At 46.8% G+C, this 21,650-nt stretch overlaps 8 protein-coding genes across 8 annotated transcripts; 4 read left to right on the top strand and 4 right to left on the bottom strand.

Annotated features, from left to right (window-relative positions):
• Positions 1-266: 266 nt before the first annotated feature.
• Positions 267-1,691, top strand: F4822DRAFT_166833 (HAD-like protein). Its single transcript, XM_051453223.1, has 2 exons — positions 267-1,484; positions 1,544-1,691. The coding sequence occupies exon 1, from the start codon at positions 428-430 to the stop codon at positions 1,241-1,243; it is 816 nt and encodes a 271-aa protein (XP_051316691.1). The 5' UTR covers positions 267-427; the 3' UTR covers positions 1,244-1,484; positions 1,544-1,691.
• On the top strand, positions 1,663-3,358 carry F4822DRAFT_167000 (uncharacterized protein). Its single transcript, XM_051453226.1, has 3 exons — positions 1,663-2,277; positions 2,363-2,625; positions 2,689-3,358. The coding sequence occupies exons 1-3, from the start codon at positions 2,081-2,083 to the stop codon at positions 3,246-3,248; spliced, it is 1,020 nt and encodes a 339-aa protein (XP_051316690.1). The 5' UTR covers positions 1,663-2,080; the 3' UTR covers positions 3,249-3,358.
• A 647-nt stretch (positions 3,359-4,005) lies between these two features.
• On the bottom strand, positions 4,006-5,909 carry F4822DRAFT_426764 (Metallo-dependent phosphatase-like protein; the record flags this gene model as incomplete). Its single annotated transcript, XM_051460623.1, has 4 exons — positions 4,006-4,021; positions 4,073-4,986; positions 5,054-5,643; positions 5,729-5,909. The coding sequence occupies 4 exons, from the start codon at positions 5,907-5,909 to the stop codon at positions 4,006-4,008; spliced, it is 1,701 nt and encodes a 566-aa protein (XP_051316689.1).
• A 1,395-nt stretch (positions 5,910-7,304) lies between these two features.
• F4822DRAFT_426763 (short chain dehydrogenase) lies at positions 7,305-8,591 on the bottom strand (the record flags this gene model as incomplete). Its single annotated transcript, XM_051460622.1, has 5 exons — positions 7,305-7,419; positions 7,477-7,609; positions 7,669-8,052; positions 8,115-8,208; positions 8,367-8,591. The coding sequence occupies 5 exons, from the start codon at positions 8,589-8,591 to the stop codon at positions 7,305-7,307; spliced, it is 951 nt and encodes a 316-aa protein (XP_051316688.1).
• Positions 8,592-9,075: 484 nt separating this feature from the next.
• On the bottom strand, positions 9,076-11,478 carry F4822DRAFT_166615 (Trimethyllysine dioxygenase). Its single transcript, XM_051453220.1, has 10 exons — positions 11,311-11,478; positions 11,098-11,253; positions 11,022-11,039; positions 10,902-10,971; positions 10,792-10,852; positions 10,648-10,735; positions 10,477-10,597; positions 9,803-10,418; positions 9,680-9,751; positions 9,076-9,597 (listed from the first exon to the last, which is right to left on the bottom strand). Exons 1-10 carry the CDS (start codon positions 11,355-11,357, stop codon positions 9,518-9,520), a joined length of 1,329 nt encoding a protein of 442 aa, XP_051316687.1. The 5' UTR covers positions 11,358-11,478; the 3' UTR covers positions 9,076-9,517.
• A 383-nt stretch (positions 11,479-11,861) lies between these two features.
• On the top strand, positions 11,862-14,546 carry F4822DRAFT_442153 (uncharacterized protein). The gene has a single exon (XM_051462961.1). It carries the CDS (start codon positions 12,197-12,199, stop codon positions 14,069-14,071), a length of 1,875 nt encoding a protein of 624 aa, XP_051316686.1. The 5' UTR covers positions 11,862-12,196; the 3' UTR covers positions 14,072-14,546.
• Positions 14,205-16,666, bottom strand: F4822DRAFT_166594 (alkaline phosphatase family protein). The gene is made up of 4 exons (XM_051453219.1): positions 16,292-16,666; positions 16,223-16,234; positions 14,572-16,154; positions 14,205-14,521 (listed from the first exon to the last, which is right to left on the bottom strand). Exons 1-4 carry the CDS (start codon positions 16,370-16,372, stop codon positions 14,323-14,325), a joined length of 1,875 nt encoding a protein of 624 aa, XP_051316685.1. The 5' UTR covers positions 16,373-16,666; the 3' UTR covers positions 14,205-14,322.
• A 1,811-nt stretch (positions 16,667-18,477) lies between these two features.
• On the top strand, positions 18,478-20,655 carry F4822DRAFT_394832 (SKIP/SNW domain-containing protein). The gene is made up of 3 exons (XM_051457391.1): positions 18,478-19,188; positions 19,286-20,199; positions 20,258-20,655. The coding sequence occupies exons 1-3, from the start codon at positions 18,540-18,542 to the stop codon at positions 20,429-20,431; spliced, it is 1,737 nt and encodes a 578-aa protein (XP_051316684.1). The 5' UTR covers positions 18,478-18,539; the 3' UTR covers positions 20,432-20,655.
• Positions 20,656-21,650: the final 995 nt, after the last annotated feature.

Raw genomic sequence — 21,650 nt, 5'->3', positions numbered from 1 at the left:
CCCTTTAAGAGTTAATATCACGGATCTACCTCATATAAGATTATGGATATGAGGCGATTTGCATTCCACCTATTTATCTTATATCTCTCAAGGTTCGATAATCTAACAATGAGCTGTCAGACCATTGATGTGGGGTCCTGTTACTATTCCCTGTATATTATCCAATAAGAAAAGGGCGTCGGTCTTCAGTCCATCAAGATGTCACCTTTAAAGTCTATCGCATGCATCTATTACGTAGCCAGACCATACTTCCCGCATTTATTCCTTCTAGATTATCGCCGCTACATTCAATCCAAGGAAAAATAATTAAGATCAAACAATATCACCACAGTTCTCCTACGGTTACCAACGGACCGGGTCAAACTAGAACAATTCAATCCAATCATTTAATCTCCGACGGGAGCAACCGGCTACATAGTTGAGGAGCATGGCATTTCCCCCAATCCGGGCATGTCTATTCGACATGGATGGTCTCCTTATCAACACCGAGGACTTATACACCCTATGCGCGGACATAGTCCTGACTAAATACGGACGGCCCCGTCTTCCATGGTCTGTCAAGTCCCAACTTATGGGTATTCCCGGCTCGTCCAACGGTGACACATTCCACAATTGGGCAAAATTACCAATCTCAAGAGAACAGTTTAAAAATGAACAAAGTGAACAGCAACGAACTCATTTTCCAGAATGCGAACCTCTTCCTGGCGTAGAGAAGCTACTTAAGGATCTCAAGAGGGCCAAGAATACAAATGGATTGCCGATTGAAATCGCTCTTGCTTCGAGTAGTGAGAAGGCGAACTATGACCTTAAAACCTCAAGACCGGTCATGAAAGCCGTTTTAGATCTTATTCCAGAGGAGCACCGGGTTCTTGGAGATGATCCTAGAGTTCAACATGGTCGGGGCAAACCTGCACCTGATATCTACCTACTCGCTCTCCAATCAATTAACTCATCACTACCAGAAGGCGCTGCCGAGATCCAGCCGAATGAATGTCTAGTCTTCGAAGACAGTGTCCTAGGTGTTGAAGCTGGAAGGCGCGCAGGCATGAGAGCTGTATGGGTGCCCCATCCGGGCCTAGCGGCTGAGTACAGGGGCAAAGAGAAGGAAGTGCTTGCCGGTAGGACAGCACTGTATCCGATTGGCAACGACGAGCAACTTGGCACTGTCGATGACGGCTGGGCTGAGCAGCTTGATAGCTTAGAGAATTTCCCCTATGAGAAGTTTGGTATCGTCCTTCCCTAGTCACACATCATACGATTAAGACAGCATCCGCATGAGTGGCTTTTATCCCGCCGGTGACCGGTGGAAGACTGCCAATCGCCCGATATCCCTAGGTATTATACGGGAGCCTAGTGTGCCAATGCACCGATTCATGCTTCTTTTCAAACAGTATCTATTAGAATGCTTCGCCTCTGTCTTTATCGGGTTACATTCGAATAGTACTGTTTCTGGGTAACGTATGTGACTACCTAGGTCATAAGGGGTGGGTTCCTTGGTCCAGAAATTTCCCTTTCGCGGTCATCTTGTTGATGCACCTCTCAGTTCTATCAGCTTCGACGTATTTCGCAATATATTCTCCATTAACCTCCTACAGTGTCAGATAGTATGGTAACCAAGCGCCTATATACATGAACACGCTAACGTCATGAGTTCCACATCGTAACTCGCTATATATTAACCCGCCAAGCGAACCAACCGTTATCCGGCTTCCATTGTGGGGAGCTATAGTAACTCCGACTCGTAAGTAGAGATGCAAGCTCTTTATGAAGCCTGTTACCTATTTCAACCTCGGGCTTCGTCCAAGTGCGGGGAGCTCAGTTACATATGATCGGCGTCATTCACTAGGAATCCCTTAAAAGCATTTTGGGAAAGATAGAATGTGCACGGAAATGGGTGCAGGGGACAATCCCGCCTCATCACGATCGTGCTACCATTAATAAAGTATTACTATTTGAGATTCAGTCGCCTTCATTTCTGTTTAGTGAAACCCGTGAGAGTTGAATATAATAACATCCGATTGAAATTTTACACCAACAGGAAGACTAACCCATAATATATACCTCGTTTCTGCGCAAAACAATGGCTCCGGCAGTCTCCGGATTCAAGCTCAACGAAAACGGCATTCCAGATTTCGAAGAGCTTCCCTTAGGGAAAACCAATCCAACCTACTCAGCATGGGGTCTCTACGGCGACAAGGACGAGTTAGGGACATTGAATCGACTGACTAATGAACGGGTAGCCGCCGCCGCCCAAAGTGAGATCAAGACAGGCCACAGGTATATTTACGATCCTATCTCACTTCTACTAACTTTTCTTATACTCCTTTATTCCAAATGAGTGATATTTACTAACTTCGTTTAGAATCTCCCTCAATTGGCCACTCAACGCACAATCCGAGAAGTCGTTCTTCGCGCGGAAACTATTCCACCAGGAACTAATCCGCAAGGACCCACGCGTGGTCAATGACGATATCTGGACATTCAACTCACAAGTTTCAACGCAATGGGACGGTCTACGCCACTTTGCCTACCAGAAGGAGCGCTTGTTCTACAATGGAGTGACTATGGATGATATCCACGGCGTTGATGCCGAGGGGAAAAAGACAACTGTTAACGGTATTCATGGTATGTCTTTTCCACCCCCCTTACTCTCATACCGAGATATGAATGAGAGCTAACACCCAACAGCATGGACCGAACAAGGCATCGTAGGCCGAGGCATCCTAGTCGACTACCACAGCTGGCGGCTCTCCCAACCCCCCGAAACCCTCACCCCTTACAACTCCTTTAAAAGTGACTCCATCCCGCTCTCCTCCCTCCAAGCCTGTCTCGCAGCCCAAGGAACCTCGATAAAATTCGGCGATATCCTATTCATACGCTCGGGCTTCACCGCATCCCACGCTACCCTCTCCGCCTCAACCCTCTCCTCCCTGCAATCCATAATCCCGCCCTCATTCGGCGGCATTGAGCGTTCCATCCCCCTCCTCCGCTGGCTCTGGTCCAATTTCTCCGCCGTCGCCGGCGACCAGCCGTCTCTTGAATCCTGGCCCACACCCAAAGACTCCCCGTTTACACTCCACGAGGTCTTGCTTTCCGGATGGGGATGTCCGATAGGTGAACTCTTCGACCTGGAAAAATTGGCTGAACATTGTAAGAAAGCTGGACGGTGGAGTTTCTTCGTAACGAGTGAGCCGTGTAATGTCCCCGGCGGCGTGGCGAGTCCGCCGAATGCGGTTGCGATTTTTTAGGGGAAGGGCGAGGGCCAAGGAAGGGCAATTGAGGGTATACTATCTATGGAAGATGTTCGCATACGTTGAAAGTCAAAGGGAAAAAAAGAGAGCAGAAGGAAAAGGAAGAAAGCAATTCAGCAACTTGAGAGTTGTAAGGTTTAGTCTTAATAATTGATCGTTAAAATTTCAAACAGTGGTTATGGAGATAATCATTGACCTATCTCATCCTAATGCTGTTCATTCCTCGTATCCATTGCCAACTGCATTGATCCTATTGCTTGCGCGTCCATCTACGTAAAAATGTCCTATACGAGACGAAGACAACAACAGGCCTCCTGAAAACGATAAGTATACTAGAATGTGAAGCACGATAGTATGGAAGAAAGCCAAGTGAGATATTTGGAATGGCCAACACCATCCCAAGGTGATCAGCTCGATTTTCATTAATTTGCTCCGTAACAGATTCATTAAGACTTCATTCCCCCCAACACCTTTGGGCCTTTTGTCTTCGCCTCATTTCCGTATCAGCCGTTTGACATTGCTTTTCTGCTCAACGCGTCTTTTGAGTCCTTTTTTACTCCTTAATTTGATGTCGTTTAGACAACAAATCAGCCAAAGGTTCACCTATATCACCTATCAGGAATCTGCAAAAGTACTGCCCCGACGGCGTGTCCTAATCTGCTAGGCCAAGACTAGTCTAATAGCATAATTGCTAGACGAAAGCATCAAATTGATGGATCCCTTGACAAACTAGCTGATACACACTCGCACCGCATCATCGCTTGCGATCACTATTCAGTCATTAGTAGACAGCTACTGAAAAATGACGGACCAAAACTTACGTGCTCAATCTCCTGGATAAAGTTTGCAACTTCTTGTCATTTTCGGCCTCTCTGGAAGCTTGTTCCAAAGCTCGCTGTCGTTCCTCGTCTTGATGTTTCTGAACCTCATCATGGCTGGGTGGTAGCCTCTCGTTTTGGAGATCGACCTTTCTGGCATCCTCGAAAGTGTTGATAGCATTCTTGATTCCTTCAGCGCCAAGCATAAGTGTTCCTGCGGGTAGTCGTCCACCTGACACAGTCTTGAGTTCTGTAACCTTCTCCGACTCCTCACGCAATACTTGGAAAACTCGCGATAGTCGACCGATGGCCAAGATCTTGTTCTTAATGGCCCGCCTCTTGTACTCAATCGAATCGGGATCCGCAAAGGGTCCTCCGAGGGGAGGAGACTGTGGGCCAGGGGATGACGACATAGGTGTGTCTTCTTTGAGCTCTTCCTCCGAGCAGGTGTGCAGGATGGCGATCAACATATCGGTGATCTTCTCGCCAACGAAAGGTAGGGACCAAGTAAACACGTCCATAAAGTTAGGTAACCAGTATGGGTGCGGCGTGCAGTTGAACTGTCTAATGTTCATAACGTTATTTTCATATTTCAATACTGCAGCCTTGTTGTTATAGACGTCGAGGTAGTTCGGCGCAGAGAAGATGGTCATGACGCTCGGGAATCCGGTCGTTCGGGTCTTACGGTACATTCGATAGCCGGCGTCTTGCGCTTCGTGCGCGCGGATGATAGAGAGTAGGTTGTTCTTTTCCAAGAAAGCACATGCGGCCGGATAGGAGAAGAAGTACGAGCAACCGCGAACATGATTGTGCATGAAGTACTCGCTCGTCTTCTCCTGGCCAAAATCCTCGAGAGGATCAGCCCAGAGGATATCGCACATCAAGCCTTGGGTTGGCGGTTCTCGGAAACGATCGATCTATTTCGGATTAGTAATGAGCTATGGTCTAGACGCTAGCTAGAGAGGGAAGTATTCGGTGGCCTACATTTCTCAGATCGTCCAAGGTGTGCAATTCGGGACTAAGCCCACCGTGAATGCAGAGGAACTGCTTGTTCATGACAGCAGCCAACGGAAGGGCACAGAAAGATTCCATGCAGGCCTCGTAGATAGATTCGGAGTACTTGTGCTTGCATTCAAGCTTAAAGGTGAAGTAGTCGGTCAAATGACGACATTCGTGGTTGCCGCGCAGGAGCCAGAGAGTCTTCGGGTAATGTATCTTGAGAGACCATAGGTATAGAACGCACTCGATACTAAAGTAGCCTCGATCTACATAGTCGCCAAGGAAAAGATATCTCGTCTCAGCCGGGTCGCCGCCAACTTCGAAAAGTTTCATAAGATCGTAGTATTGACCGTGAACGTCACCACAAACTGTTATGGGAGCATCCATCTCTAGGAGGTTGGGCTCGTTGCGTAGGAGCTCGGATCCAGTCTTGATGATCCACAAGGCTTGCTCCTCGGTCAATCGACCTTCGCGATAGAAGTGTTGTTTCAGGAAAGTAATATTGGGTTTGGTATGGGTTTCGTCCTCGAAGAATTGTTCATCGGTAGGCTTGAATGTGGCGGGAGCTTGCACATCTAGATGTTCGTTCATTCAGTCAGTCGGTGATCTCTTCTTGTCTAAGCGGTGGCGGGGTAGTTCCAGAGATCAGGGGCAGCGTACCTTTGCAGACCCGTTCCATGGTGTTAACTTGAGTGCCATCTTCCATAGTATGAATGCTAAAATCAATCTCAGGTAGAGGCTTCTTCTCTTTAATAGCGCGAATAGCATTGTCGACCTGGATGTTGCGCTGATGTTCGGCCACGGTGGGGGAGAAAGGCGCCTGGCCTTCTCCTGCGTCCATGGTGAATTTTGGGGGGCGATGCGCCTTTGCCTTTGCTTTTGCGTGCGAGTGACCTATTCTAGCAGCGTTTTCAAAGGCCAAAGGATGGACAGTAGTGGTGAAATAAAATGTGATTAATTAATTCGGCAAGAATATGTATTTGCGCACTCGGCGGTCGTGGATGAAGACGATTGTTAAAGAAGAAGCGGAAGAGGAAGCACGAGGGCTGAAACTGGAGAAATAATAATGAAAATGATGGAGTTGGAGTTAGGCGTAGGCGGCCGAGGGTAGGTGCAGGTGGGATTGATTGAACAAGGCATGAAAAAAAAGTCAGCAAGCAGCGACGAAGTGACTTTCTTTCATGCTGTATGCTACACCAAATTAGAAGTACCTACCTGCTGTACCTTACCTGACCTGTTCTTGCCATGCCCATGCCTGAAGCTGCTGCCCAGGTCCTATCGTCCTATCCTAATCCTATCCTATCCACTATCGATCAAGTCTGATACGTCAATATAGTGGAGCAACTCTTTTACGGAGTCCCCTACGAAACAAGCAGGTGCCTCCACTAAAGTACCCTAAGTACTCTAAATCCTACCAATCTTTAGTCCGCATTGCTCGCAGCTCGGATAACGTAACTCCCTACAAATACGGCGAAGAAGCCTCACCGAATAGGTCCGCTCTCATAGGTCGAACATGTTGAGTCCGTTCGCTTCATGGGTTTGTAACAGGAAGTCTGAATGACATACACTATATTACCATGAGTAATTAATACCAGTCATAGGTTATTTATCAAGTCTGCCTTATAGACAGCCTAACGAATAGCTACAACATGTACCCAGTCAGTCAGCTCACCTATCAGCGATAAGGTATCTACACTGACCGAGGATGCGCCAGCTGCGTCAGGATGAGCAGATTTTAGGTACACGTCGCAACCAATGGCCGAAGTACCGGTCGCGTGCCTCCTAAAGTATTGTTACACCAGAAAGAGTATTCTAGACATGTCCCCTACCAATTCATTTATGGCGTACCTATCTGCCCTAAGGTACCTAATCCTCAGCCCCGACGATGACTTCATTTAGGGCGATAGTGTACGCTGAAATGCTAAAACGCCTACAAATCTGCATCAAATTAGCACTTACACGTGACGCTTAGCTAAGACGCCCAACCGGATTCCTTCTTTTGATAATAGCTCAGCTTTGAGTCTGACACTTTATTTTCTATCGAATCTAATACTCCCAATTCAATTCTAGAATATGGAAAATGAAAATCATCCCGTCATCTCGATAAGGGGTATCATGGTAAACCTCAGAAGTACTGACGCTTACCTCCTCTATAACACAAAATAACGACGAAGAAACGCCCAACCACTTAATATGAATTTCTAACCCCTGCCAGCAAGAAAAGGAAAAGAAATATCTACGGCACACAGTAACCACCATCAACGATGATGTCGGTACCATTCGTATACGACGCGGCATCAGATGCCAGATATAGGTAAACACCCTTTAACTCCTCGGGCTCGCCCTCTCGTCTACAATCGCAGTTAGAAAACAGCTTTCAAAAACTAGCAGCAAAGGTAAAAACTTACCCCATCGGAATCCTGTCCTTGAAGATCTGTTTCGTTTCTGCCGGAATAAAGGCCGAAAGTTCGGTCTTGATATATCCGGGAGAAACCGAGTTGGCGCGCGCGAAACCAACCCATTCGACAGCTAGTGATTTGCCTATGAATATTTATTAGTATAAATATGGGCTTCGAGGTTTTCGGGACGGAGCGACATACAAGCATGGATAACAGCCGCTTTTGACGCGTTGTATACCATTTGTTGCTGTGGGACATTGACGATATGACCGCTCATGCTTGAGGTGGCAATGAAACTGCCATAAGTGAAGTTTTCTAACGGCTTCCCATCGCTCGTGGTTCCCTCCTGTTTCTGTCGCCTCCAATGCAGCGCGGCGGCTCGAGCGCAATATAATGTGCCATCGACGTTAACCTTCAGCACCTTTTGCATCGTTTCGAGTGGGCCGTCGATAAAAGGGCCTTCTTCCCACGCGATGCCGGAGTTCGCGACGAATATGTCGATTCGGCCGTTAAAATCCTTTACAATTTCATCAACGGCATCGCGCACCGTCTCCCAGGTCGTTACGTTGACCTGGTAAGCCTTGCCTAGTGAGGAGAATATGGTTTAGGCATGTTGGATGCTCAATAGCCGAGATTTATTTACTCACACTTCACACCATATGTTGATTCGATATTGGCAGCCTCTTCAAGAGCTTTCTTGTTGGAATTGTACCAAATTGCAACGTTGGCTCCTGCCTCAGCCTATCACACGTTAATCTCCCAGAACAGAGAGTGATGGTGACTTCTAAACGGCTTATCAAGGGCAATTTCTTTATCTTTTCGTTTCGCGCCGACGAGGTAAGGGAGGTCCATGTCGATATATTAGAAAAGATCTCACTTACTATTCTTCAATTAGTAACGATTTGCGACGGCCATCGGGGAAAAGATGAAATCCATTTCAATAAAGGCCAAGTTTCACTTGAAGGGGTCATACCAAATGCATGAGCAACCGCAAGACCAATTCCAGCACCCGCTCCAGAAACAACTGCTGTTTTACCCTTGAGGGAAAATAACGGCAGTACTAGGCCCGGCTTTGGAGCTACCATGTTATCGTGCTTAAAAGCACCCGTCCTCATGTCAGCCATCTTGGCGGCTAGTTGCGAGAGGAATTTCCTAAGGGAGAACATAAAAGAAGCTGTCGCAGTGAACTGGATACAACTAGACAAACGGAAGAAATATGGTATTCTCTACCCAACCGAATGAAAGAGAAACCGAAGAAAACCAGATACCAGGCGACACCTGGCAAGAAAGAGAATAAAAAAATAAAGCACCCATACGAAATATATCTAAAGACGTGATATCCCGAAAACTGCAGGTCCTATATTGAATCGTACCGAATTGCGCCGACGTAATGCGGCCGGGCCGAAGAGAATGACGTCCAGGTGCAGTCAAGGGTTCGCCTGGGGCAGATCTGTACCCTGGCAACAAGCCTGCGGAGTATATTAACCGCCTGAAGCGGGTTTGCGAGAGTTCCAAGGTTGGTTTGCTAGAACGCCTGCAATTAGACTACTGCAGCTCTTGTTTTTAGCGGCTCGTCCATGAGAGAGAGAGCTTGGGATTGCTGCGCCTAATGCAAGATCCTGAATGAAGCTGAGTTACATGTACACATGGTAACACCTTGAGGGGCAGTAGCAGTAGTGGTAGTAGTAGGGTAGATAAGCGCGTATGTTGGGTTTCATCTCTTGTGTAGTATTTAGTATCACTAGAAGATTCTGCCGACGACATCAGGCAGAGAGAAGGAAAGTGAGGCGATTGCCATTTGATTCTCGCCGTTGGAGATATAACGGAAGAATATTGTCACCGTGCGAATAAGAAAAATCCATATGGTAGTACAACATTTTCAAGTTGATAAATTGTCAACTATGATGAACCAAAGCCGTCAAGATACTAAGTTGGCCTGTATTGGATGGGTGGACTCTTATTATCCCCAAAACACCGAACTTGTCAGCCAAGGGATATTTATACCCGAACATGTAATGCCGATCAAGGCCGGTAGCGGCCGAGATGTTAGTTAGCCTATAACTCGATTTAGGATCTCGTCCCGTGGGTAATTGGTATTTCTCCATCTCGAGATAAAATCATCCCGATTGACTTAGAAGTTCCTGGTTAGTATGCCATGGTCTCAAGACAGATGGATACGGGGAAAATAAAAAAAAAAGAATGCTCGGCTTACTATATCCACCGCATATTCTTCGCACACCAGTAAATGCGCTTCTGCCGTGCAATACACGCCAATTGTCAAATACTATGGGCTTAGATAAGTAACAAAATTCCCATTGGGGTCGTGCGCTCTTACTCAAGACTTTACCCGGCTCGAGCTGGAACCAATACTCGAGGGACTCTCTTTTCAATATTCTGTGCCATTGCCTTGCTGCATCATACCATTGCGTTAGACTCGTCTTACCAAGGGGAAGAACTCCACGATCGTCGTTGTTCCACCTTACTCGGTGCATCTTATCAGTGCCTGGTTTTAGTTCCAGGACTGGGTACGGTTTGTCTGGCGATATCGTGATGCCTTTGTTGCCACTAGCATGCCAAGGTAAGTTGGTTTCGGTCAATATGGCAAATGACTTCGAGTCCTCTTCCTTTAGGATCTTCGCGGCATGGAATCCATCGACCAGTAAGGACTTCCCACCAAGGCTTTTTTCTGGATTGTTCTTGGAGGTAGGATCATGATGGGAAAGCAGATGGAACGCTTGTAGTCCCGCAGGGTCAGTAAAATAAGTGGTATCGGTGTGAGCGCCGAGGGCTAGGTTTGTATAGGCGGTGTCGGCGAGGGAAAGATCTGGAATGAAATCATAAAAGCCACCGTAATGTGTCTGTCTGATGAAAGCGATCTTCTCTAGAAGTTTCTGAGTTGGCTCAGCGGTGTCGAATGGCACTTCAGTAACAAATGCGAAACCCCTGCGTCTCTATTTGCATTCATAAGAACACGGCGTTTCCAAGAACGTGATGCGAGCAACTACTTACGATTAAATCTGTCAAACGTCCGACTGATTTGGTTTCGTCGGTAGAGAAGTCGTCGTATTTTAAAGACGGTGGCCAATCTGATTGTGTATCCTGCGGTCCTTGTGCCCCGAAATACTCGATCCTACAACAGGTAAGCCAAATAGATCCAACCTACTCCGTAAAGACACGTACTCGATAGGCTCTTCATCTCGCTCCGAATTGTAGAGGTAGAATTCAAGAAAGTCCCATGGGTAAAAGCTTTTATGATGGTCTCTCGACCCTGTTCAAATGAGCATGTGGTGCTTTTTATGCTATCCGGATACGACGAGCTCTTACACTCTATTTCAAGTCCGGTTTGGATTTCCGTAATACGGGATGGCTGTACGTCAATGGGGATCTGAATGACATTTAGTATGTGTATCTCAAATAAAAGGGAGAATGCGTACGTCGTCGAAAGTATTGAAATTCCTCTGCATGGTATCCTGGTTGACGCAGCTGTTGCATCGGCAATTGTCACTTAGAAGGTGAGTCGTACTGTGTATACCGTTCTTAGAAATATAACGTACCGTAACCACAAGTTGGGGCTTTCTAATGTTACTATCACTGAAACCCGATGTATTTCACGCAGACCAGATTACTCACAGGTTAGTCCGCTGTACTTTATCATTAGATTCAGGCCATTCAAACTTGACACAGTCACTTGTGAATTGGGCACGAGGTTTAGTAGTTGCTGTCGCCAGCGTTCGAAATCGCAGCTGAGATGGGCGTTGCCAGCCACGGCGAGCCATATAGTTCCGACTATAGGTGTTGTTAATTCTCATCAATCGTTTGAAGAGGTAAGACGAAGTCGCTAACCTTGTCAAATGTCGGCTGCATCTTATCATACTTGATTTAAAATTCATTTTAGACGCTAACAAGAGATATATAGCAGGGCTCTAATGATGTAAGGTTCTTTATTATATGATAGTTAATGGGTAGAATATGTGTGGTCTTGATGGGCAGTAAAGGTGGTTTAGGAAGAGGGTATCAAAAGGGATTATAGCGGGGAGAGGGGGTGAGTTAACCTCTGTCTAGGTACCTACCTAGGTATTGGCTACAGCGACTAAACACCCCTACTGCGCCACACAGACAGCCCGGCCTCCTCCAGGCTACTCATGTACCCGTAAAACCGACCTAGGTACATAATACAGAGGGGCCTTGAACCTAAGCCTCTATTTATACAGCAATCTAGGTACCTACCTGCCTAAGGTAGTGTCTATAACAAGACCTATAACCATATCCATATTATGAACCAACTGCTGATAATTTCTACTTACCCTTAGTCTTATGCGCGCTATATTATTCGTTATATTTTCTTAAAACTTTTCTTCATATCGCGGAATCATTCACGATTCCCTACTAGTAATCTTTGCCCTCATGACACAATATAACGCAACATGAAGTCAGATACCTTGGTACGATCCATAGAATTTACTCGATATAATGACTACAGAATGCAAATAGATAATTATTCGTAAAATTAAATTCGATATTGCCTATTCTACTCTTTTCCGAGGTTTCTGGTGGCTAACCTTTGTTCGTCGGCGTCGAAATAACTACTGGTTCAAGACCTGCTTGTGGAATGTACGTATCTGTTCGAGCTCTATCTACTAAAGAAAGACTTGGTATTCAAATACGATACAAATGATTCGAGTCGCTCAGTTCAAGGGACGCTATATTCTATCATCCGGTACGTCCCGTCATGGCTACAGCCGTAACGATAAGTTCACCACTGAGTGACTTAGAAAGAGGTGATGGAACACCCAAATATCCTCGAAAGATCAGTTGTGTACGAGACATCACTTTTAAAGTCATTCCCTTTATTATCATGTTGCTTATCGCCCTCTCTACTGGTGCTATTCTTGTTATGACCCTTAGCGAAAACAAGCCGATGCCCCATGAACCAACAATAGTAGTATCTATTTTGCTCTTGATATTCTTCGTCCTATTCTCCATAGGAATGTGTATTGTTTATTTCGCGAAACGTTATCCACGCCTGAAAAAGGGTTTCGATGCCCTAGGACGACCGCTTCCAAAGGAGACCACTCAGAAAAGGGGTAGCAATAGGACTTCCCAAAACTCTGATTGCGAGAAAGTCGAACCAGGAGTTGAACCTACAAGCCGATCAAATAGCCCAGCCGAATTGGAGCCCGCAGATCGACCTAATGAGCAACATCCAAGTGATCCACGGCCGCATGAGCATCCATACAGTGTAAAACCCCTTAAACTACCTAGGAATAAGAATCTTGAAGGCCACGGCCCGAAGGAACCGGGCAGACCAGTCAAAGAACCGATACGAAGACGACCTGTTAACAAGGGACGTAGCCCGCTCCATAATGAATATATACTTCCGGTGATCGAGGAGGAGATTATGCAGGACTTGCGGACAAATCGCCATGATCCTTCATACTCGCAGATGTCGAGTGCGAATGGGCATCCAGGAAGACAAGAAAGGCCTACACGTGCATCATATAATAATCAACCAGGTACACTATCTCCAATGACTCCACCAAATCATCGGGCGACCAGGAGTACGGAAATGGTCAACGGGAATTCAGGCTCTTCACCGCTTTCAACACCTTCATCCCTAATAGCAGGGTACGGAAGAGGGCAATTTGCGAGTCCTCGTGCATATCTCGTACGTATTCCCGACGACATGCAGCAGGAGCTTGCACATATGATTCCTGAGAGATTGGATCCTGAGAATTGCCTTTACATCTACAAACCGCTTCCAAAGCAAAAAACAGAAGTGAATGGACTAGGGGATGAGCCAAGACACCATGCAGGGAGCTTTAAGAGACAGACTTATAAGTCAACCATGGGCATAGATCTGTTCCGGGCCGATATGTTTAGAAATCGAGGGTCCCGATTAGATGATTCAGATGGCGTCTTGGTTTCCCCGTCACCACAACCTAGGAATCCAATTAAGAAAAGATCCGGCGTAATACCTAGTATTCATGAAGGCAAAACCAGGAGCGCTCCAAACGAGGAATGTGAAGTTGAAGGCGACTTGTCGCCAACACCCCATCATATCCATCCGGCACTCAAGCGAAACGAAGAAAATCCAAAGAAACAAAACCCTCTATCATCTAAACACACGAGCCAAGAAAAGATTCCCGATCGCCGTGGAGTATCCTTCCAGAACCCCTCAACCCAACGAGCAGCACAAACCACATCATCACTACGCAACTCCAAGCCTCCTATATTCCCCTCACCACCACCCACAGCTAGAACATCCTACCGCCGAAGCCATCCGCCTTTGGAAAACGAAGGCAATCCTTACTTACACTATGAAAATTACACAGCGCCTGGTATTCTGGAGAGACTCGAAGTAATCAGAGACCGCATGCGGCGGGCTTTGGTCGGAATGGACCGGGGAGCAGCAGAGCAACTCCTACGACACTTAGAGGAAGCACAGCTTAACACCTATTGTGGAATCAGATATCCGGGTCGCCTATCACCTCGAATGCCTGTAAGAATACCGCAACGCAGAAGTAGCAGAAGACTCTACGACCATTCCGCGGCAAGCCGGAGAACGGCGTCTGACAGCAGCTCAAGTATTTACGATGTCTGGTGATAATGCGACCGAAGCTTTTTGTACACAATTCTAGACTGTGTCGGGATAAAATAAAGAATAGAGTGGGGATAGAATGTGTAGATATAAATAGAATAAAGAAACCATTTACGCCGAGAACGGTACAATGCGAGGCACGAGATATCTTTTTCATCGGAAAAATTCATGATCTATTGCAATCGCGACTACCTAACGCCTAGCACGCCGGTGTATGACGCGCGCGTATATCATTTATAATAGGGACTATGATGGGATTAAATGCTCCTACGTAGTCTGTCCCAGAACGAACCACCACTAGCCTTTACCGGCTGAGTCGGTTCTGGAGACAAGATAACCGTATTCCATTTATTCACGCCGTCGATATAGACGGTGTACTTCAAACTGCTCTGCTCGCCCTGAGCGAACTTTTCGATCGTAATTGCGCCAAATTTGGAGTTACCCGCATTTATATACCTGTTGATATTAGTGTGCTGCTAACACGACAATAATGCCAGATAACTTACTTGAGTTCAACATCCTCATCATCTGTTTGCTTATACGTAGGGATAGGCGAGAAGAACTGGTTCAGAGGACTAGCCGAGAACTCATGAACTGTTGCACTCTCCGACCATTTGCTATCCTTTGGTGGCGGGAAGGCGGTTGCGCCAAACTCGTGACGATCGCCAGATAAAATCACGACACCAACTCCAAGGTTACTGGCCTCCCACATGGCCTCGAGTATCTTTTGACGCTCTGAGAGGAAGCCACCCCAAGTATCTCTGGTGTTCACTCTCCAGTTCTTGGTGAATGGGACGGAACTGGCGACGATCTTCCACTTTACACCCTTCGGCTCCGGGCGGCGCACCCAGTCAAGGAAATCTTGGAGTTGCGTCTCACCAAGCATAGTCTTGTTTGGACTATCAAACGGCTCCGAGTTCTTGGAACGATATGATCTGGTGTCGAGCATGAAGAAACTCGCGGGTCCCTGAGTAAAAGCGAAATAGGTGGCTTCCTTACGTTGGACAAGACCCTGGCTTCCGGCTTTCTTAGCCACTGGAGGGTTGGCCTCGGTTTGATAATAATGCCAAGGGTCTACTGCAGTCTTGTATACGCCTGTCGAATTTGAGTCCCAGTCGTTGGAGATCTCATGGTCATCGAGTACGTGGATCCAGCTAAGATTTTGACCCACCGCAGGCCAGTCAGGGGAAGCATAGACTTGGCGATATTTGAGACGATAATTCTCGACGGTATCCTCGAACCTCTTTGGCACATCAATGTAGATGAAATCGCCTAGGAATAACATAAATTGCGCGCCCAAATTTGGGAGCAGCTTAGCCAGATGCTTCATTCCCGGAAAAGCCAAGGGGTGGTCCAAAGGCGAGTAGGGCAGACGAGGAACAATGCATGAAGTGGATAGAAAAGTAAATTTCCCATCATAAAGCTCGGGCATAACCCCTGGTTTAGGGGCAGAAGTAAATTCGCCAGAGTGGTTGTTCGACGTGGTCCATTCGTATACACGCTGCTTGGAATTGCTTAGGGAAATAGTGACCACCGAAGTAAAGTCAGTTTCGTTAGAAGTCGACAGAACACTGCCAGCGGTCTGCCATAGAGGATTGTCAAAGGGCGCTTTCGCATCCTTAATATGAACCTGAACCGTGATTGGCAGTTTGGTCTGATCGGGCTCTCGGATCAGCAATTTCGCCTCTGTATCTGAAACATACCCAACACGCGCAAATGAAAGGTCGTGACTAGGGTGGAACCACCGAGGTGAGTACACCATATCTGTGAGCATCGCGACGCACGTGACATTGATTAGAAATGTGGCAATTGACAGCAACAGGCTATTAGGGCTTGGTGTTCCTTTTAGCAAGGTGCTAATTGGGTTCAACGGCTTCGGCAATATAGCAGCTGTTTCCTCCACGTCAACTTCATCCACCACGATGGCTTCATCTGTAGTGCCGTTCGCAATTTCATCCTTATTCACGATATCTTCTTTTAAGACCACGTCGACTTCGTCAATAAGCGCATATTTAGGCTCGTTCAAATAATTCGAGATGAAACTTGGGGTATAGATGGCGAATAATGTGTAAACAATAGGAATGAAAGCCTGTATAAATCGTCAGTGGTTGTTCGGAGCGGTCGCGTCACTGCATATTGTCTAATATGGCAACTTACGGGTAAGGCAACCTATTAGTGTTAACGTCAGCAAACTGTACTTCGTGGGCTAGTAGCATGGAGCCTTACCCATCGTAGGAAAAGAATAGAGGATATTCTTATCCCTGCGGATGCGATCGCCGTCGCTCTTTTAGTGTTCTCCCCCATCATGAACTACCTAAGCGCGTCGAGATGTAAGCTAGGATAGGGGGAAATCAAGTTAGGCCTGTAAGTGTAATGGACTAACGGGATTATGTAGGTAATTTAAGGTATCTATGATGTAATTTCAACATGTATAAATGAGAGGAAGAGATGGTAGAAATCTTAAGATAAAAAAAGAAGAACCTCGGAGCTAGAGGCCTATGATGGCGTGACAAACTGGTGTCGCGAAGAGGCCATCTAAAGTTGTAGAAGGGTAAAAAGGTTAAGGTAGGATTACGTCGCGAGCTATCGTCGCAATGTTAGTTGTGACGACAGCGATAGAGTTACATATGTGGCTGAAGCTCCCCACAATCCCCGCTGGTGGCTCCGAGCCCGTGCTTCGTCTATTGGTAAGGATCCCCGGCCCTAGCATTGGTCCTTGGTGGGAATATTAGCCAATTAAACTGATCTGATTAGGTCTTCGATTTTTGACCAATCAAAACTCGTAACTTCCAAGTACCTAAATACATCATGCGAGATTAAGCTCTTAGCCGGGCCGTCTAATAATCCATCCCCTGGACCATGCAAGTGGACCCATTGAATTGATTGAAGCGTGGCAGTTAGCAGCAATTCTGATTAGCAGCCAAATCGCGACAAGCTGTTCAGAAGTCTTGACGAACTTCACAATTCCGGCTGCGCATAATATCACAAGATGAAGCCAACATTACTATCGGTCGGGCTTTTCGCCTACTTTGTCTCTTTGGTTTCAGCGACTGCTTTAACATACAAGATCTTAGCTAACGAAAAGGCTTGCTTCTTCGCTGCGCCCGAGAAGAAGGGCGCAAAGATTGCTTTCTATTTTGCTGTACGTTTCTGCGCATTTTCCCTTCCACGACCCAGCTAATCAGCCGTTTCTTCAGGTCCAATCTGGAGGCTCCTTCGATATAAACTACGAAGTTACCGGTCCCGGAAATAAGGTTATCCTGGATGGAGAAAAGGAGCGTCAGGGTGATTTCGTCTTCACTGCGAACGAGATTGGCGAATACAAATTCTGCTTCGACAATGAAATGAGTACTTACTCGGAGAAGTTTGTCGACTTTGAGATTGCTGTGCGTATACCATTCCTCGGGAGGCGGCGCATATTCTAACGTACCATATTCAGGTTGAGGATGAAGTGCGAGCTCAGCTTCCCTCTAAGCAAGGATCGACTCCCGAACAGACATCAGCTCTCGAAGAATCCATATATAAGGTGTCAGGCCAATTATCCACTATCGCCCGTAACCAAAAATACTTCCGTACGAGAGAAAACCGAAACTTCAGCACCGTCCGAAGCACAGAATCTCGAATTGTCAACTTCAGCTTGATTCAATGCCTCATGATGGTTTGCATGGGTGCTCTGCAGGTCTTTGTCGTCCGATTCTTCTTCCAGGTATGTAATACGATTATGTATCACTCGACTTCTACTAACATGATTCTAGGGCGCACGAAAGGGTTACGTGTAAACGATGAATCTGAGTATAGGGGTAGATCAATTTGGAGGCGTATATCGGAATACCGGTTGGCATTGGCACCTTACGTTTTATGTATCATAGGAGTCAAAAATAGGGTGGGAATCATCAGCTAGACTGGAAGTCAAGTCAATTATACAAGAGAAGCTCACGTTTTGGAACGCGCCATGGTCTCTAGTCATATAGTTTACGCAAGTAATTCAAGCAAGTCAGAACAGCTGGCTTATACTTATTGCACTTGTCTTTTGATATGAGTAATCCGAATAGCTAACGGCACTTTATAACATGCCCCAAAATTTACCGTATTCCGTAGCTCTACTGTGTACCTAGCGGCGTGACTATTGTCTGAGAGGTCGCGGTCGACGGCTATTTAAGCACTCAAAAGCAGACCCGAAAACTGCGCAAGAGAACAATTCAATCTTAAAACTATATATATTATCAGATATGCCCACAGTCCATTAGAACTACTCCGTCCCAGTCGTGTTGCGAGTACCCGGGTACATAGGTACTTCATTTGCAATTGGAAGAACTGTGGCTGGAAAGCGGTCCCGCCACACCAAAGGACCCACTTTAAATATATTCTGGCAGGATTTCAGCAAAGCTAACAAGCACGTACCGCACCTTTGACTTATGAAGACCTGCAAACTTCGCCTGACATTTTCCGAGCAACCACAACTTCTACACCCACCATGGCAGCGTCGCTCGCGGCTGCTTTACCGAAGCCGAAGTACACAGGTGAAGATGAAGATATCCCCGTGCACGCCCAACAACGCGGTCCTCGGATTGTTGGAGCCGGTCAAATAGATGAATCGCAGATCGTCCTACGAAGAACGGGACCACCGCCCTACGGCCAACGAGCAGGATGGCGACCGCGAGGACAAGAAGATTTCGGCGATGGCGGTGCTTTTCCAGAAATCCCAGTCGCGCAATATCCTTTGTCGATGGGCAAAGAGTCAAATACAAGCAATGCTTTAGCGATTCAAGTCGATGCTCAGGGTAAAGTCAAGTACGATGCCATTGCGAAACAGGGACACGCCGAGGGAAGAATAGTTCACGCGTCATTTAAGGATCTAATACCGCTTCGACAACGCGCAGATGCCGGCGAGATTAACTTGGAGAGGCCTAGCGAGCAAGAGGTGGCGGAAACAACAGAAAAAACAGCGAAAGCTCTCGCAGCGCTGGTTAGCGGCGCTGTAGCGGCTCAGAAACCGAAGAATGTTAATGTTGGATCGCGAAAAGATCCCACATTCGTACGATATACACCGGCAAATCAAATGGGCGACAACTCTAAGAAGCAAGACCGTATTATGAAAATCGTGGAAAGACAAAGAGATCCTAGTACGTATAATCTCATCTCTACTTTTCTCTCTGTTTTCTTGGAATGGCATACAATTCATATTTCCGACGCTTCAATTACTAACCTCATATTCTACAGTGGAACCACCTAAATTTAAACACAAAAAGATTCCGCGAGGCCCCCCGAGTCCTCCGCCGCCCGTTATGCACTCACCACCGCGAAAATTGACCGCCGAAGACCAAGAGATGTGGAAGATCCCACCTCCAGTATCGAATTGGAAGAATCCCAAGGGTTTCACAGTTCCACTTGACAAGCGATTAGCAGCAGATGGAAGAGGATTACAAGATGTCGCGATCAACGACAAGTTCGCGCAATTCTCCGAGGCGCTCTTTATGGCGGATCGGCACGCCCGCGAAGAAGTCCGGCAACGAGCGCTCATGCAACAGAGGCTCGCAGAAAAAGAGAAGGCGCAGAAGGAAGAAAATTTGCGCATGCTTGCACAAAAGGCTCGGGAAGAACGCGGTGGTCCTTCGAAACGTCGCGACTCAAGGACGTCCCGCGATTCGCGATCTCGTTCGCGTTCACGCAGCTATAGCTACTCCGAATCCGGATCGGATAGTGAGGATTCGGAGATTCGCGAAAGAGAAAAGGCTCGCCAAGAGAAGCGGCGAGAGGAAGAGCGCAAGCTCCGCCAGTCTCGCATGGGAGCCGAGAGACGAGTCCAGGTTATGGCGCGAGAACAAAACCGTGACATATCCGAGAAGATTGCGCTTGGTCTGGCGAAACCCACTCAGCAAGCCGAGTCCATGTACGACTCACGTTTATTTAATCAGTCTAGTGGTTTCGACAGTGGGTTCAACGAGGATAATCCTTATGATAAGCCGTTATTTGCCGCTCAGGATGCTATTAGCAGTATATACCGACCGAGTCAAAACATGGACGAATACGAAGATGAAGGAGCCGGAGATCGAGAAATGGCCAAAATCCAGAAAACGAGTCGATTCGGTGAGGTATTGGGTAAGGGGACGTTTAAAGGGGCCGGCGACGCTGAGGTTAGTTACTCCAAATGTTTCTTCTATGATTAAATCTTACTAATTCAAATTAAAACAGGCGCGAGAAGGGCCAGTTCAATTCGAGAAGGAAGTTGGCGGTAATGATCCTTTCCAAATGGACAAGTTTATGGCTGAGGTGGATCAAAGCTCTTCGTCAAAAAGAGGCTACGGATTACAAGAGGGAGAATCGAGGCAGCCGAAACGTGCTCGAGTCGATGAGGACGAGGATTGAAAACTCTTATATCCCGGTTATTCTCTGTTGTACATATACACCACCTTGGGAGAGGTCATCCGAGCGCTCGAGGTGTTTTGTGACATTAGTTTCCATTTTCACAGTGGAATGTATAGCAGCATCAGCGCCTACTTCAGTTTTGTATGGTGCTGACATGCCTTGTTGGTCTGTAAGACAGGTTGACCAACCGCATATAATAGAGACCCGAGATTATGGAAGGAATTATTGGTTTTATCGTGACTTTAATCATGCATATGTTATCAGATTCCCATTTGCCGTGTACCCTTAAATCCGCAAGTATATGCTCTCGTAGCTATTTCGCGAGTCTAGTCGTTTTTGGATGCTGGCGGGTTACAACGCGTCGAATTTGTTCGCCTATACCTATTTGGTTCGTCGTACGTCGTACGTTCGTGCATCGTATACGTATCGATAGGAGAGCAGAGAGGTTCCAGAACACGAGCTATATCTTGGCATCTTACTCCGTTAACCACGTTGGCCCCCAATGGATGGTTTCTAGGGTACCGAGGGCTAGAGATAGTATCAATTAAGGGCTAGCGGCACGTCATCGGCGGAGGCAGTGCTGGATCGTAGCGCGGATCGAACCCCTGCGAAACGCTCTGCAAGGACCCGCAACGCTATTTCGTAGCAGTTAAATGTCTAGGTACTTGGGTACATGTACGTGTACCTACGGGCTTGTTGGATAAAACCCGATACCGATATGCATCCTGAGATCTGGAATGATTCATTAGGCAGCAAGGATATTCCCTGTGTGGAATCATGGCGAAGATTGTTTGTCGATAGTCGTCAACGGGTAGATGCGTTTAATCTGTATTCGTCTGTATTCATTAGAGGAACATCAAAATAGGGATACAAAGAAAGAAAACTTGATCAGATATCTGATATCATTAGCGTACTGAACCATCGAGCCACTAAGGTAGACCCGGGAGATAGGGCCGGCGTCATCGGCATGGTTAGTTACTTGAACGGACCGAACGTGGAACTTCCAACGCGTCAGCTCTTTTTTTGGTTCTCCAGTTCTCCCTACCTTGGAGGTGTTTTGCGAGTTTGGTAGGTGAAAGAAGTGTGTGTGCAAGTAAAAAGTTGGAATTGGTTGGCCAGGTAGCTTTAGTTATGTACCTCTCAAGCTGTATCTACTACATATGTATTGGTGGTACCATCCCCAGAGTACAAGTACAACATGCAGGATATCTGTAGCTCG

Source organism: Hypoxylon trugodes (assembly GCF_022578975.1).
Source record: "Hypoxylon trugodes strain CBS 135444 unplaced genomic scaffold F4822scaffold_3, whole genome shotgun sequence".
In the NCBI taxonomy this organism is placed as follows: Eukaryota; Fungi; Ascomycota; class Sordariomycetes; order Xylariales; family Hypoxylaceae; genus Hypoxylon; species Hypoxylon trugodes.
This window is presented reverse-complemented; position numbering and strand designations above follow the sequence as displayed.